We start from the raw sequence: 14,237 nt of genomic DNA, 5'->3' as shown, positions 1-14,237 counted from the left end.
GTCAATAATGTTTTTGGTCATGCATTTTCCTCTGCAGGATTTCCCAATATTTTGCAACCACCTGGTATTTCTAGAGACGACGGTAAAAGACCTGATGGTATGACAGTAGTTCCGTGGAGTCATGGAAAATCACTTTTATGGGATGTAACGATACGTGATACTTTGGCTCCTTCATACATCAGTGAATCCTCTAAGAAAGCAGGGTCAGATAAAGCGGAGAGATTGAAGCATAATCATTATATACGTCTTAAAGAAAACTATTTATTTACCCCCCTTGCCTTTGAATCATTAGGTTGCATGGGTCCAGAAACAAAGAAATTTATTGACAAGTTGGGATCGTGTCGTGTTGGAAGTATCGAAGATATCAGAAAATAATTCCCAATCCATCTCGAATAATAATAATAAGAAGAAGAAGAAGCATTGTTTTTCGGCAGCGTTACCATTGACAGATTATACGGTGGTGACAACAAGTTTTTATTGCTTTTGTTTCGGAACGACAGAAGTTGTCACTCGGAACAGATTCTTAATGGAAAATAGTGAGTAACAGGTGTGTGCAACTTACAATCGAAAAAAACATTCCAAAATTCACTCTTTAATTAAAAAAATTTACCATCTTTTTTGATTATTTAGGTTAGAATCGTATAATATTGGGCAGGATCCAACTTCAACTTTGTCAATCCATTGTCGAAATCCCAAACGTATTTGCCGTGACCAGCTAATTCTATTGAAATGTCACCCACAAACTCAGCTATTTTAGTCCAAGCTTCATCTCGATCTGCTAACAATTTAACTGACCAAAGTGCATATGGGCTTAGCAATAAATCGCCAGTCATAATTTTGCCTCTGCTAACAGATTGAATGTCTGGATCACCTTCAAGAGAACCTTTCAAGCTGTAGCTGAGCGTAACTTTGTCACCTGGTATAACATAATAATTCCCTCCAAAACCATAGTAACTGTTTCCAGAATGTTCTAGATGAACCATAAAATATTCGAGAGCATCGTTGAATTTCGCCAATCTCTCCTCATTTGCATTAGCCAAGTTGAATTTTATGTAAATTACGCTGAATTTAATAGCTTCGCGAACGCGTACATAAGTTGAGCTGTTACGAACGTCTGCTAACAACGTTACAGATTCTTTACGAAACAACTTCTGTATTGTTGTGAGATGACTGCTATTGGTCCACTCGTAAAATGGTCCGCCTATCTTTTCGTTGCTATAAAACTTGCCTTCGAAAAAAAATTTGTCGTGACCAGTTACAGTTGACCAGTACGTTTTGATGGTGGCAATTGCTGCTTTTAACTGTGTATTTGCAGATACAACAAGTTCTTGTAACGATTGTTTGTCAATAGTTGGCTTCAGACTATTGGGAAGGAAAAATTTTGCGAAATGACATTCAGCAAACGGGAAAATCCATTGTTTAAACACATGCATTGCGTTGTCAAACTCGAGAAGAACCAAATTTGATAAAATTGTCACGTTCAGTTGCAAGACAAGCTTCTCATATATAGTTCCTTTGAGTAGGTTCAAGTACTTTTCTGCATTTCCAATGTTGTACATGTAGTCTCCGAGAGCTTGTTGACTCCGTAGATTCTCAAGGCGATCAAATATATTAATTTGAAGTGAAAATGCTTCGTTTAGCTGTTCGAAACAGGCATTGAGGTCCTCTACAGACTTAAAACCATCCATGCTATGGTTCAGTAAATTTTGAACGTCTCTTAGCGCTGTCTGTACTTTCCATTTGGTAACATCGAGTGCAATCTAAAACATAAAAAACGTAAAATTAATTTCACTTTATCCCCTTGATGGGCATCACGGTGTGCCTGAACCTAATTTAATCACAAAATTTAATTTTTCTTCGTATTTCACATTTTTTTGTCACAACAAACAACTTTTGTTCGAACAGTAGAGTAGCGCAGCGGGCACTTTTCGAAATAATGTAAAAAATAATGTGCGTCTCATCGATTTCCATACATTTTTACGAGGTATGTGAAAGTGGCGGAAATAAATCTCCTCGTATGTACAATCTGTTCATTAAATATTGTTTATGGACACAAACTAAACATTTTTTTTGTATGGTGACACCAATGGGAAATGGCTAGATTGCGAAATAAGGGGCCGTTCATAAATGACGTCCAATACTTTTGGTTGATTTTAAACCCCCCCGTACCCTTCCGTCCAATTCCATCTGTTTCAGTTACCCCCCTATGAAATGACGTCCGTTTTCGTACACCCCCTGTTGAATCTCGAACGACTCATATGACGAGTGTTTTCACTCTACGAAAAGGCATAATCCAAGTATGCAATTAAAATGAAACAAATCAAATTACCCTTGCAAATGGGTATAAATACGATGTTGTTCTCATAAAATATTCAGAATAAATACAACTGTTCGGCGGGCAACAAGCCCCAATAGAAGTGTTTATGTCTCAAAGTAAGGCTCTTAGTACGACATAACTATGTGGTACCCCTCATGCCGAATGACTGAAAATACATTCCGCAAGTTGCTAGATCAGCGACATTCCGCGACATTGAAATGTTCGGAATCGTATGTCGTGGGAAATATATGCAAGCGTCCACGAAATCGATATCGAGGTTGGACGGATGTGAAGTGCAAATGCACTCACATCAAATTGCTGATGATACGAAAATATGCAAATTATGGAATGTCGATCGTACCCAGAGCCTAATATTTGGGAATCGTTTTTGAGAATTTTTGGGAATTTAGGGAATTTTAGGGAATTTTTGGGAATTTAGGGAATTTTTGGGAATTTTGGTAATTAATTCTCAAAAATTCCCAAAAAATTTCTTTTCTTTGCATTTTTATAATTTAATGCTCGTAAAAGATCAGGAAAAGTTCAAAAACCATTAAAAACTATGAACAAGCGAAAAAAAGGGATTTTTTTTGGAATTTTAGTGAAATTTTGAGAATTGGTTCCCAAATATTATGCTCTGAAGGATATAATTCTCGTCGATGTACACGCACCAGCCAGGGCGTATACTCTACTTGTAGGTCTCTCCAAAGCCGACATTAGTACAACACTACAATAATTTAAGAGCAATCTACACTCCGACCCCCTATGAAATACATTTTTGATGATAACTTTTTATTCGAATTATTTTTGAAAAAAGTGGCCTCATCGTTTGGTGCCAGAACATATAAGGTTTCGATAACCACTGGAATTGTCCAGATTGATGTAGTGTACTGAGAAAAAAATCAAAACTCCTAAAATTTGTGTTTTTGTGATATTTTTTGGACTTTTGAGATTTCTCGGCGTAGACTGCATCAATTTTGACAATAAACCGCGAGCCTTAGTCCATATTATTTTTATTTCAATGAACACATCAAAAACACACTGAAAATGTATATTGATATTGGAAAAGTGGAATTTGAAATTCTTAATTCCAGTTTAAAAAGCCGCTCCAATTTTCAAAAAATCTCGCGCTTGAAAAAAAAACTATTTCGTGACTTAACAAATTGGGATGTTTTATTTTGTTGACAGTTTGTTTTAATTGTGATCACCGAGATAACCAAAAAACCAACACTAACAAACAAAATATTCCTATCAGCTGACAGATACCTAATATCACATTTCGATTCTTTAGAGTTTCCGTACGTGAGTTCATCATGGCAGTGATTTTTTAAATTAATTTCTATAAAAAAAATATAAAAAATTTTTATAACAAAACTAAACTTTTATTAAAAAAGGCTCGCGGTTTATTCTGGTGGCTATCGAAACTTTATATGTTGTGGCACCACTTTTTTCAAAAAATATTCTAATAAATGTTTTTCATAGAAGGTCGGAGTGTAGACTGCTCTTAAAATAATTATTTTTGAGTTATAGCCGCAAAAAGGTTTCCGGTACCCTCTGACATGCTTGCACCTTTGAACACTTAACCGAAAATTTAAAAAAATGTTCGAAAAAAATGAAAGATACGATTCTCTAGAATTGAAGACGAATCTATCACTCCCTAAAATCGGAGACCACTTGTTCCCCTATCACCATCACCTCCATTTTTGGCGATATGCCGCTTAAGCTCAATTTACTGAACATATTATATTCTGAAGTATTTGTTGTTTTTTTTTGGGAATTTTTGGGAATTTTGGGAATTTAGAGAATTAATTCCCAAATATTAGGCTCTCGTACCGAAAGGTTGATCGAAAAAGTATGTAAAGTAGAGAAGTATATTGTCTGTCGAGTGAAAAGGTTCGGTCTTGAAACAGTTCTGGGTTGATAGTCGAATGAATAAGTTGAGAAAGTAGGAAAAGAGTTGACCAGTGGATATTTCTTGTTGAACAAAATAAGTTTTGAACATTGAAAGAACAGGCCGAATAAGTGATTCCGCGTTTTGACTAGTGTATTGTATAAATCTGTTAAATAAATTGGTTATTTGTGTCAAACACAAAATATCGTATTTTGTTTCGTATGCGTAAGAATCTATCTTATCCACGGGACGAGGATACGACAATGGCGCCCCAATGGGGTACCACAACTAAAGCCAGTTGGAAAGTAGAAGAAGTGTTATATGCCCAAGCAAAGCCACCGAAAAGGAAATTGCCCTTCATAAGTAGTTGAAGGTTCCAGTTTCACAACTCCCTCTTTAAAACAGCGAAAATAAATTTACAAAATTTATTTAAAAAAAAACATTCACTAATTTTGCTAGGATGTTCAATACAATAAGCTTTGTACAATTTAGTGTACAGATCTATGGTGTCCACTCATGAGTCATGAGTTCTGTAGAACATCAGATCCAAAAAGATTCGTGACACGGATTTAACATCCTAGACAGAAGACAAAACACAAATTTCCTGAAACAACATTTAGCTACTTACTTCCTTAGATCTGAACTGAATACGGAAATAAATTTCAAATTAGATTTTGTACTTCATTGCGTTTCATATTTTCTTGTGCAATAATCCATTTACATCTGAATCTATCTCGTTATCGATAACACAGAGATATGTCAGTAAATCGTTTTTTGTTGTTGGAATCAAATTGTTTTTTGTAAGATGTACGTAAATTATGACCCCCTCCCCCCTCTCGTCCAACACCGTCCGGTTTTAGCATACTACCCCCTTCCCCTAACCGGGGACGTCATTTATGAACGGCCCCTAACTGCTGTTGAAGTAGACGTTTTTCATGTTTTTTTACGTTCAAAACGTGTTTGAAGCCGGTTTTACTCCAAATCTATCGATGCGAATTAAAGTCAGATTGGCGAAACGAAAACGACAAAAGGATATTTTAGCGGCACTGGTATGGATGATAATGCCAGTACTGCTAGAACGTTCGATCTAGTACTGGATTTCTGCGACACTAACTTCTCGAATTCAGTCAACAAATATGCGACTAAAACAAATCCATCGATTATGGATCAGGAAGCGAAGCGACAACAACACGACAGCAAACGACGCGACCATCCGAATTTGAAATTTCTGCAATCAAGTTCGACGAATGATTAATAAAGAATACGATGCCAACAATACATCGCTCAACACACAAGTCACCGTACCAACGACACCTCGGAAACGCGTAACATTCGATGAGGTATGACCGATCAGATTTAATTGTAAAATATTTACTAGATTGGGAGGTCAAGCGAACCAAATAAATGTTTTGTCATCGATAATTTTGCTGATAAAAAAAAATATTTTTCTACTTACTTGAGACTGTGTGGGCAAGCTATCTTGTACTGCTTCCACATTCTTTTGAATTTCTCGTACAACCGGAAATAGAATACTATAAACAGCTTCCTGATAAAGCATAAGCGACTCAATTTGTTCCTCCAAATCTTCTATTGCCCCAGTCATGGCATCAACTTTCTTCTTATCACCTTTAACTTTATTGTACAAACCAATACTTGACTGAACAAGAGTGATTCCGGTTTTCATATTCTTTATAACCGCCAACGCTTTTTCTTTCTTCTTGTCTCCCCCAGCAATTTCTTCTTCTAGCGCTTTTTTCTTCTTTTTAACTTCGTCTTGAAGCTCCTTTTCAAGTTGCGTTATTGTTTGAGTGGATTTTTGAAGACCTTCAACATCATCTGCTCGTATTTCATTATTCTGTTCTTCTTCAAGTTTTGGAAGCAATTCGAGAGTTTTGTTCTCAATTTCTTTGAGATCAGCTTTTTCACTTGGATTATCGTTCAGACCATTTTGACAAACTTCTAACTGAGCGGCAAGTTCTCCAATTTTAGCCATTCGAATTTGGAGCAGCACCTCTGTCAATTTTTCAAGTCCATCAATGACGCCCGGTGGTAATAGAACCTGATGCCCATAATCGACGTCTGGATCCACAACGAATGAACCTCCTATTGCAACACCACCAGAAATTACAGCTCCAACTCCTTGTCCAACGGGTCCAAGAAATCCACATGCCTGAAAATAGCCAAAGTTACTAAAAACGAATCAGGGAACAAATCTCGACATTTTAATTTTTGCATTCTTGCAATTAGGTTAGGACCAGGTTAAAGCGGCTTACTATTGAAATGTTTACATGCCTTAAGTGAAATTTACTGAGAAAAACTTAGTTTGGATCATTGGGGTTTGAATTTACCAACTTAATGAAGAGAAACTTACTTTTCCAACAAAATCGAATATACCAAGAAATACTCTGGCAACCAAATTTTGACGCATTTTGTCTCTTGCTTCAATCAGCTCTTGTAGACTCTCTTCACCTTCTTCGATTAAGTCTACAATTTCATCTACTAGCTTTTCCAGAGCATTGTTCATATTACCCGTAGCCTTTTTAATCGCTGGTTCCACTTTGTTCTTCATCAAGTCGAGCCCCTCCTGTACTTTGAGCTCAATCTCTTTTATATATTCATCTCGAATCTTAATGGCTGTTAGTTTTCTGTGATCTACTACGATGGCGTCAATTTTTTTCAAGCTCTGAGTCATAAATGTCTCCAAATCGACTATGAGACTCCTCGACTTATATTGAAAATCCAATGCACATATTTTGCTCAAACATGCCGTGTAAACGGTTGATAGTGCAAGTCTTTCAACATTTGCTCCATACAAACGATCTGCTGCTCCGTATGCATCGATTCGTTGCAACAAAGAGTTGTAGTACTTTGATGAGTTTAGATGTTGATACAATTTGTAGAATTGAGCTTCTAACGTTGTCAGCTCATGTAGAAAACCGTATGTGTTGTACAAACAATTTTGCATTTGTGGGGAATCGTTAATATGTTGGAAAAAATGCAGCAGATCATTTCGACGCAACGGATTTTCGATTGAGAGCATAAGAAGGAGTTCTTTGTAATTGTTAAGCTGCGGTGTTAATTCACTAACAGGCATTTGATTGTCTGGATTTTTCTGATCTTTAGCATTCACACCATCGTCTCCACTGTCACCTAAAACAAATGTGTCATTTTATATGTAGCGCCAAATGGTAAGTTAATTCTCCACAATAACCCATTTTTTACCTGGATCTGAGTACCCTGTACCATGCCAGCCGTCATCGTTCCATTCTCCCTCTATTTTTGCGTCCTCACTCATCATGTATGTAAACCGGCGATAAGCTTTCTTGTCACTTGCGTGTGCATTGGAATCTCCTCCTCGTCCACCGCTTCCAATACTTCCGCTTTTTCCATCTGTGCGGCACAGTTTCGGATATCCGCTTGGCTGACCAAAGAAATCCAATGTGATTGTACCAGCAGTGTTGGGAAAACCACTAGTTCCACCACCTCCACCACGACTTCCATTCGTTGCTTTTTCGTCTCCGAAAATGGTATACCATTCTTCTTTTCTGAATGTCAATGGAATAGGCCATAGGAACGTTGTTTTGTAGTCATCTAGATGGTAGCGTGTACTTGGCTTCTTTCTATAATCAGTAGGACGACTGGGATCGCGACCTGCTCTTCCGGGACCACCTTTACCACCAGATTGTCCGTTTCCACCATCTCCACCATTTGCGTAAAGTTCTAATTTCTCCCCACCAACAACTGTATTCGCTATGCCAACGAAATGACCAGCAGGTTGACCAGGTTTTCCTGGTGAGCCAGGCTCTCCTTCAGTTTCCATTATACCAGTTTTGGCTGGACCAGGATAAGACTCTCCTTTGTCTCCACTAAGATCAATTTTGTAATTGCCAGTAATGTTCCATGTTGGTGATAACAGTAGAAGATGCAGTCCCGGTGCTTTCAACTCCTCATCAATGAACACACCACAAGTACATGAAACTGAAAGTACTTTAGCTTCCGGTTTCTTCTCGTATAATTCTCTTATACGTTTCATGGTGAGAAATGGTGCACTAATTTCTAGTACGCCTTCTTCGTAAGTTGACGAAATTGACTGCTGCAAACAAAGACGTACGACTGAATTGATTTCATTCATACGCTCTTCGTCCATGCGTAGACTTCCAAGTGATGTCTTGTCCAAATTGAGATTCTCCAAAAATTGGTCAATATTTGCTGATGTGATTTTAAGATCTTGAGGCGAATTAGGCTTTTCCCAATCATTGATGTCAGCCACATTGTATAGCTCTGGACTTTGTTGTATCTTGTACTGACTCAAAGCATCATAAACTCGAAACATCAAAACAAACCAAGCATGAACTCCGCTGGATAGCTTAGCAATATTTTCGAATGCCAGTTTCGGTACGTGTTGAATATTATCTCGTTCAAGCATGTTTTCCAGAAAAATCATGTAGTCAACGTGCTTGCTCAGTTCGTCGACATGTACGCTTACATTGGCTTTAGCAAGCCGTTCTCGTAAATATTCAACAACTTCTTTATCAATCCTATTCAAAGATTTCATGGCCTCCGAAATTGCTTGGACATTTTCTTGCAAAGTATTTAGATAATCTTTAAGCAATTTCCAATCAACAGATGCTTTGACATTCGCCGAAATTGTAGTTTCAATGTCCGCAGCTATTTTGTTCAATTCATATTCAATTTGGTCGTCAATTTCTTTCGCCAGCTTCAATATCTCGAGCTGTGTTGATTCTGCAAGTGTGTAACCGAGATCTGTTCGAGACACCGGAACGTATGATGAGTCGTTAACAGCGTTAATAATGGTTGGTCTTGTTGCAATCATGAGTGGTGAGCCTGACACCAACGGTCCTTCTTTTTGTGGATTTCGAAGAAGTCCTATGCGTGTAAATTTTCCTGATTTTTCTGTTAGCAGGGCTTCCACTATGAATTGTGCATTTTGCAGAACTTTAATTGTCTCTGGATTTGTTTCGACTTCTAAGCGAATTTTCAAGAAATGTCTAACGTCGTTTTCAAGGATATGCACAATACCACCAACAACATCTTCATCTGAAACGATGTTACCGTCTTCATCGCTATTGTTGGGTGTCTTGGTTGATACCATAGCAAATGCTTCTTTGAACTTTGACGTGTCTTTGATGAGCTCACCCAAATTACAAAGTGCGTCAATGAAACCGTCTCGATCCATTCCTACAGCAGAATTATAATCGACACAAAGTAAAACTTTGATTTTGGAACACCGTTCAAAGACCAATCTTGTCAGGTAGGAAGTTGCAATTGCTATTGCAGTGCCACGATTTTCTTTAAAGCCGGGTAAATCATAATACGCCGTGTCCCTTGTCGTGTTAATGAACAATTCCGGATACAGTGTTTTCGACTCCATTGATTGGCCTGAAATAAGGACAGTTTTGATTGATAACATTATACTATTCCCGTGAAGAATCGCAAAAAAATAAAAAATCGTTCTTCACACTTTTACGATTTTTCTTGGCGTTTCCTCACACCACACACCTCCAGACAAGAAAAATCGCCAGAGTGTGAAGAAACGCCGAGAAAAATCGCGAAAGTGTGAAGAAACGACGCTAAGAAAAAAAGGCCGAAGTGTGAGAAACGCATTTGACGATTTGACTTCGGCGATACTTATGGATATTATAATACTTTAGCAAAATTTTAAGAATACAAATGGGATCAGCTGAATAGAACAACGCGATATATATGGGAAACACGTAAATTTTTCTAAATTCTACAGTCAATTGAATGTGTATGATTTTGTAAGAAGCGTGTGTGTTACCAGGCTTGCTAATTTTGCCGTCTTCGTCTAAGATCACCAACTGTCCAATCTTGGGTGGATATTTTTCTGCATACATATGAGAATAATCCGACGAAACAAAGACCACACACGTCGATTTCCTGAAATTTCGAATGTTTTATCTTTTATTGCAGAGCTAAAAATATTGGTTAATCATACCCGACGCCAGTTTTTCCAACCACCAGAACAGCATGTGGAAAGTCATCATCAAACACAATTCTAGCTTCACCTTCTTTCACCAAATGATAGGCTTCGTCAATTACGGTATTCCCAAATGGTTGATTCATTTTGATAGAGTCAAACAGACGTAAAACTAACAGATGGAACGATTATTTAAGCCGATATATTAGGAGAAAATTTTTCTTTTGATTCGTCCGGAAAAATTTACCGTTGCTAAGGCGTCGTCTAGCCAGAGTTTTTTTACGTTCCACAATCGACTGCATCGGAATTTTCGTTTGTTTTACGGCTGCCTGCAAAAATTAATCAAGCTTTCACTTTTATTTCCGAACTCCTCCGCAACAAAGAAGGATTGCCGTTTCTCCGTCCGACTTTTATAAGAACCGTCTTAATATACAGCGAAATATAGCGAAATTCTTACTGATAGCGCCTACGGCTATAAATGATAATTATCAGAAATCGTAAACCGTATTGGAATGAAATTAAATTTGAAAAGAAAAATTTGGTTCACGGGTGTGGACCGAATCCACAATCTTCAACTTGCCGGGCTGATGATCTAACCATTTAGCTACTGTGGACATCTTCTTTTCAAACCTAATTTTGAACCGTTCTTTCAAATACTACGCCGTTACTGTCTTTTACACGGACAACGACAGCGTTACATGTTAGGATGTGTGTGTTGAAGAAAGTTCGACAATTGATCAGCTTTCGTGTGTCACACGATATGAGCTGTGACGTAGTCAGTGGCGGATTACCCTATGGGAAATTCGGTACCGTGCCCATGGCGCTGGAAAAAGTTGCTGAGTTCAGTCACTGAATGGACAATTATTGTATGAAGAGAAATTGGTTATTAGTTTTTTGGGAAACTATTTATTAAAACAAGATAATTGTTTGTAGTTTGAGTCCATAAGATTGAATGAATTTATTGACAAGAAATCCCAGTATTTAAGCAAAAATGTATAAAAAGCAAAGCATATTTGACCGATCTTAAATTAAAATATATCTTGAGACATCTTTTTGAGTGGATTCACTTGTTGCCACAGTTTCAAACTGAAATTTTAAAAAATTTTGCCTGCGGCACTTGTAATCTGTCACAAACCTATATAGAGAGTTTGCGAATGAACTTTACACATTGTATAATCTCGGAAAGCACAGTACGCACGTGGTTCATTTTGACAAGCGCATGAGTACATGAGTTAAAAGTGAAAATTTCGGTTCGCATATTCGAACATTTACAAATGGAAATTATTTTGCCAGGAAACATGAATGGTCATTTCATTTCATTTATTTCAGTTTTAAAGGTATAATTTAAAAAAAAACTTTAGTCGTGTGACGAAATCAATTTAAAAGAGCTACAAAAAGTCTAAAATGAAATATTTAGAACTGTAGTCCTTTCGTTACATCATGTAAAGTGGCAAAAAAGAAGGAATAACCTCGTGAACTAATTCAGAATGGAGTTTTGAGCTGATCTTCATTTCAAGGGCAACATCACTAATGGGCATATCTCCGATATCTCAGAAACTACTGAACCGATTTTGATTAACTTTTTTTTTCCTTGAAACGAAGTAAAAAGTTATGAATTTTGAGTCCGAAAGAAGTCATTCGGCCGTATGGCTTGGAAGATATTGTCAAAAAACTGAAAAGACCGTCTCTTTTACAATTTTTTTTTAAAGATATTTGTATGAACCTGAAGAACCGATTTTGATGAAATTTTATTTTTCCCTGAAAGTTAGTAAAAAGTAATGTTTTGAGCTCGAAATCCACAATATGGTTCCGAAGATATTGTCGAAAATACCTCTAAAGAATACTCCGAATAATGCTAATTTCTCTAAAATTTATGTCGGATTGAAAATTCATAATTTTTCACTGCCTTTCAGGAAAAACAAGGCATCAGAACAGTTGGAGCGTTTGCTGCGACTTAGCCCCGTACGACCCGTAATCCTATTTCGTCCGTAACCATAATACGTCCGTAGCCGTAATACGCCCGGAACCCTAATACGTCTACAACCCTCTAATGCGTCTGTTACCAAAATGTAAGTCAAATTTACTGAAAGTGATCATTTTTAGCCCCGTACGAAGTACTGGGGGCTTATAAGATTAATATGCCGTTTGTAACACGTCGAATTGGAAGCAGACAGTAAGGGCAAAGCTTTTGGTTATGTTCATAGATGACGAATCCGCAATAAAAAAAATGTCCGTCCGTCCGTCCGTCCGTCCGTCCGTGACCCCTCTAGCTTGAGCAAATCACAACCTTTTTTCAAAATTCTTTTTTTCCCCGATTGGTATCGACAAAAGTAAGGTCAAGTTCGAAAATGGGCATGGTAGGGTCGGCCCTTCCAGAGCTAGGGCCCTATAGGTGTTTTTCAGTCTTTCGACGATATCTACCGAAATACGCACGTAATAGCTGCTTGTGATATATCAAATGAAAGGTATTGACGAGTAGAACAAAGTTGCTGAACATTGTTTTTGTGTAGGATGCAACGCGAGCTTGTTGGGAGGGCTCAAAGGTCGTTACTCGGCCCTAAGTGTTTTTTCCACATAAATCGAGTAAATCTCATCCGATTTTGCCAGATTTAGTTTTTTATGGAAGGTAATTGAATACCGAAAAGAACGTGGCGAAAAAAGTTTCAAATTTGGGCCCTTGGACTAAGGCCGCTACTCGGCCCTAAGTGTTTTTTGCACATAAATCGAGTAAATCTCATCCGATTTTGCTAGTTTTTGTTTCATTTGAGAGATAATTGAATGCCGAATAGAATGATGGCAAAAAAAGTTTCAAATTTGCGCCCTTGGACTAAGGCCGCTACTCGGCCCTAAGTGCTTTTTGCACATAAATCGAGTAAATCTCAACCGATTTTGCTAGTTTTTGTTTTATTTGAGAGGTAATTGAATACCCAATGGAAAGTTGGCAAATATTTTGGGTTTCTAAAATAATATCGTAAATTGTTGGTTTTATTTGAGAGGTACTTCGTACGGGCTTTCGTAATTGCACTATGCGCAATTTTAAAAATGAACACTTTCAGTAAATTTGACCATGCCCAACTTGACTTGCATTTTGGTAACAGACGCATTAGAGGGTTGTAGACGTATTAGGGTTCCGGGCGTATTACGGCTACGGACGTATTATGGTTACGGACGAAATAGGATTACGAATCGTACGGGGCTAAGTCGCAGCAAACGCTCCGACTGTTCTGATGCCTTGTTTAAATTGCGCATAGCGCAATTACGAAAGCCCGTACGAAGTACCTCTCAAATAAAACCAACAATTTACGATATTATTTTAGAAACCCAAAATATTTGCCAACTTTCCATTGGGTATTCAATTACCTCTCAAATGAAACAAAAACTAGGAAGATCGGATGAGATTTACTCGATTTATGTGCAAAAAACACTTAGGGCCGAGTAGCGGCCTTAGTCCAAGGGCCCAAATTTGAAACTTTTTTGCCACGTTCTTTTCGGTATTCAATTACCTTCCATAAAAAACTAAATCTAGCAAAATCGGATGAGATTTACTCGATTTATGTGCAAAAAACACTTAGGGCCGAGTAGCGGCCTTAGTCCAAGGGCCCAAATTTGAAACTTTTTTCGCCACGTTCTTTGCGGTATTCAATTACCTTCCATAAAAAACTAAATCTAGCAAAATCGAATGAGATTTACTCGATTTATGTGCAAAAAACACTTAGGGCCGAGTAACGACCTTTGAGCCCTCCCAACAAGCCCGCGTTGCATCTTACCCAAAAACAATGTTCAGCAACTTTGTTCTACTCGTCAATACCTTTCATTTGATATATCACAAGCAGCTATTGCGTGCGTATTTCGGTAGATATCGTCGAAAGACTGAAAAACACCTATAGGGCCCTAGCTCTGGAAGGACCGACCCTACCATGCCCATTTTCGAACTTGACCTTACTTTTGTCGATACCAATCGGGGAAAAAAAGAATTTTGAAAAAAGGTTGTGATTTACTCAAGCTAGAGGGGTCACGGACAGACGGACAGACGGACATTTTTAGCCCCGTACGAAGTACTGGGGGCTTATAAG

General features: G+C 37.8%; 1 protein-coding gene and 1 long non-coding RNA gene across 2 annotated transcripts; both read right to left on the bottom strand.

The window, feature by feature from the left end:
* Positions 1-599: 599 nt before the first annotated feature.
* LOC119073093 lies at positions 600-7,229 on the bottom strand. The gene is made up of 3 exons (XM_037178407.1): positions 6,577-7,229; positions 5,662-6,375; positions 600-1,760 (listed from the first exon to the last, which is right to left on the bottom strand). The coding sequence occupies exons 1-3, from the start codon at positions 7,168-7,170 to the stop codon at positions 627-629; spliced, it is 2,442 nt and encodes an 813-aa protein (XP_037034302.1). The 5' UTR covers positions 7,171-7,229; the 3' UTR covers positions 600-626.
* A 2,705-nt stretch (positions 7,230-9,934) lies between these two features.
* LOC119073115 lies at positions 9,935-10,491 on the bottom strand. Its single transcript, XR_005086997.1, has 3 exons — positions 10,412-10,491; positions 10,183-10,336; positions 9,935-10,124 (listed from the first exon to the last, which is right to left on the bottom strand). It is a non-coding gene; the product is annotated as an uncharacterized LOC119073115 (long non-coding RNA).
* Between the last annotated feature and the right edge of the window lie 3,746 nt (positions 10,492-14,237).

The sequence above is a fragment of the Bradysia coprophila genome, unplaced genomic scaffold, assembly GCF_014529535.1.
Source record: "Bradysia coprophila strain Holo2 unplaced genomic scaffold, BU_Bcop_v1 contig_137, whole genome shotgun sequence".
Lineage (NCBI taxonomy): Eukaryota > Metazoa > Arthropoda > Insecta > Diptera > Sciaridae > Bradysia > Bradysia coprophila.
Note: the sequence above shows the minus strand (reverse complement) of the source record. Positions and strands in the feature narration are given on the sequence as shown.

Bases quoted from the DNA above. Each gene is read 5' to 3' on its own strand.
- LOC119073093 (XM_037178407.1), bottom strand. From the start codon at position 7,170: ATGCAAAATTGTTTGTACAACACATACGGTTTTCTACATGAGCTGACA. The intron at 6,376-6,576 runs GTAAGTTTCTCT...GGCTATTTTCAG, and splicing joins TATTCGATTTTGTTGGAAAA to GCATGTGGATTTCTTGGACC. The intron at 1,761-5,661 runs GTAAGTAGAAAA...TTTATGTTTTAG, and splicing joins GCTTGCCCACACAGTCTCAA to ATTGCACTCGATGTTACCAA.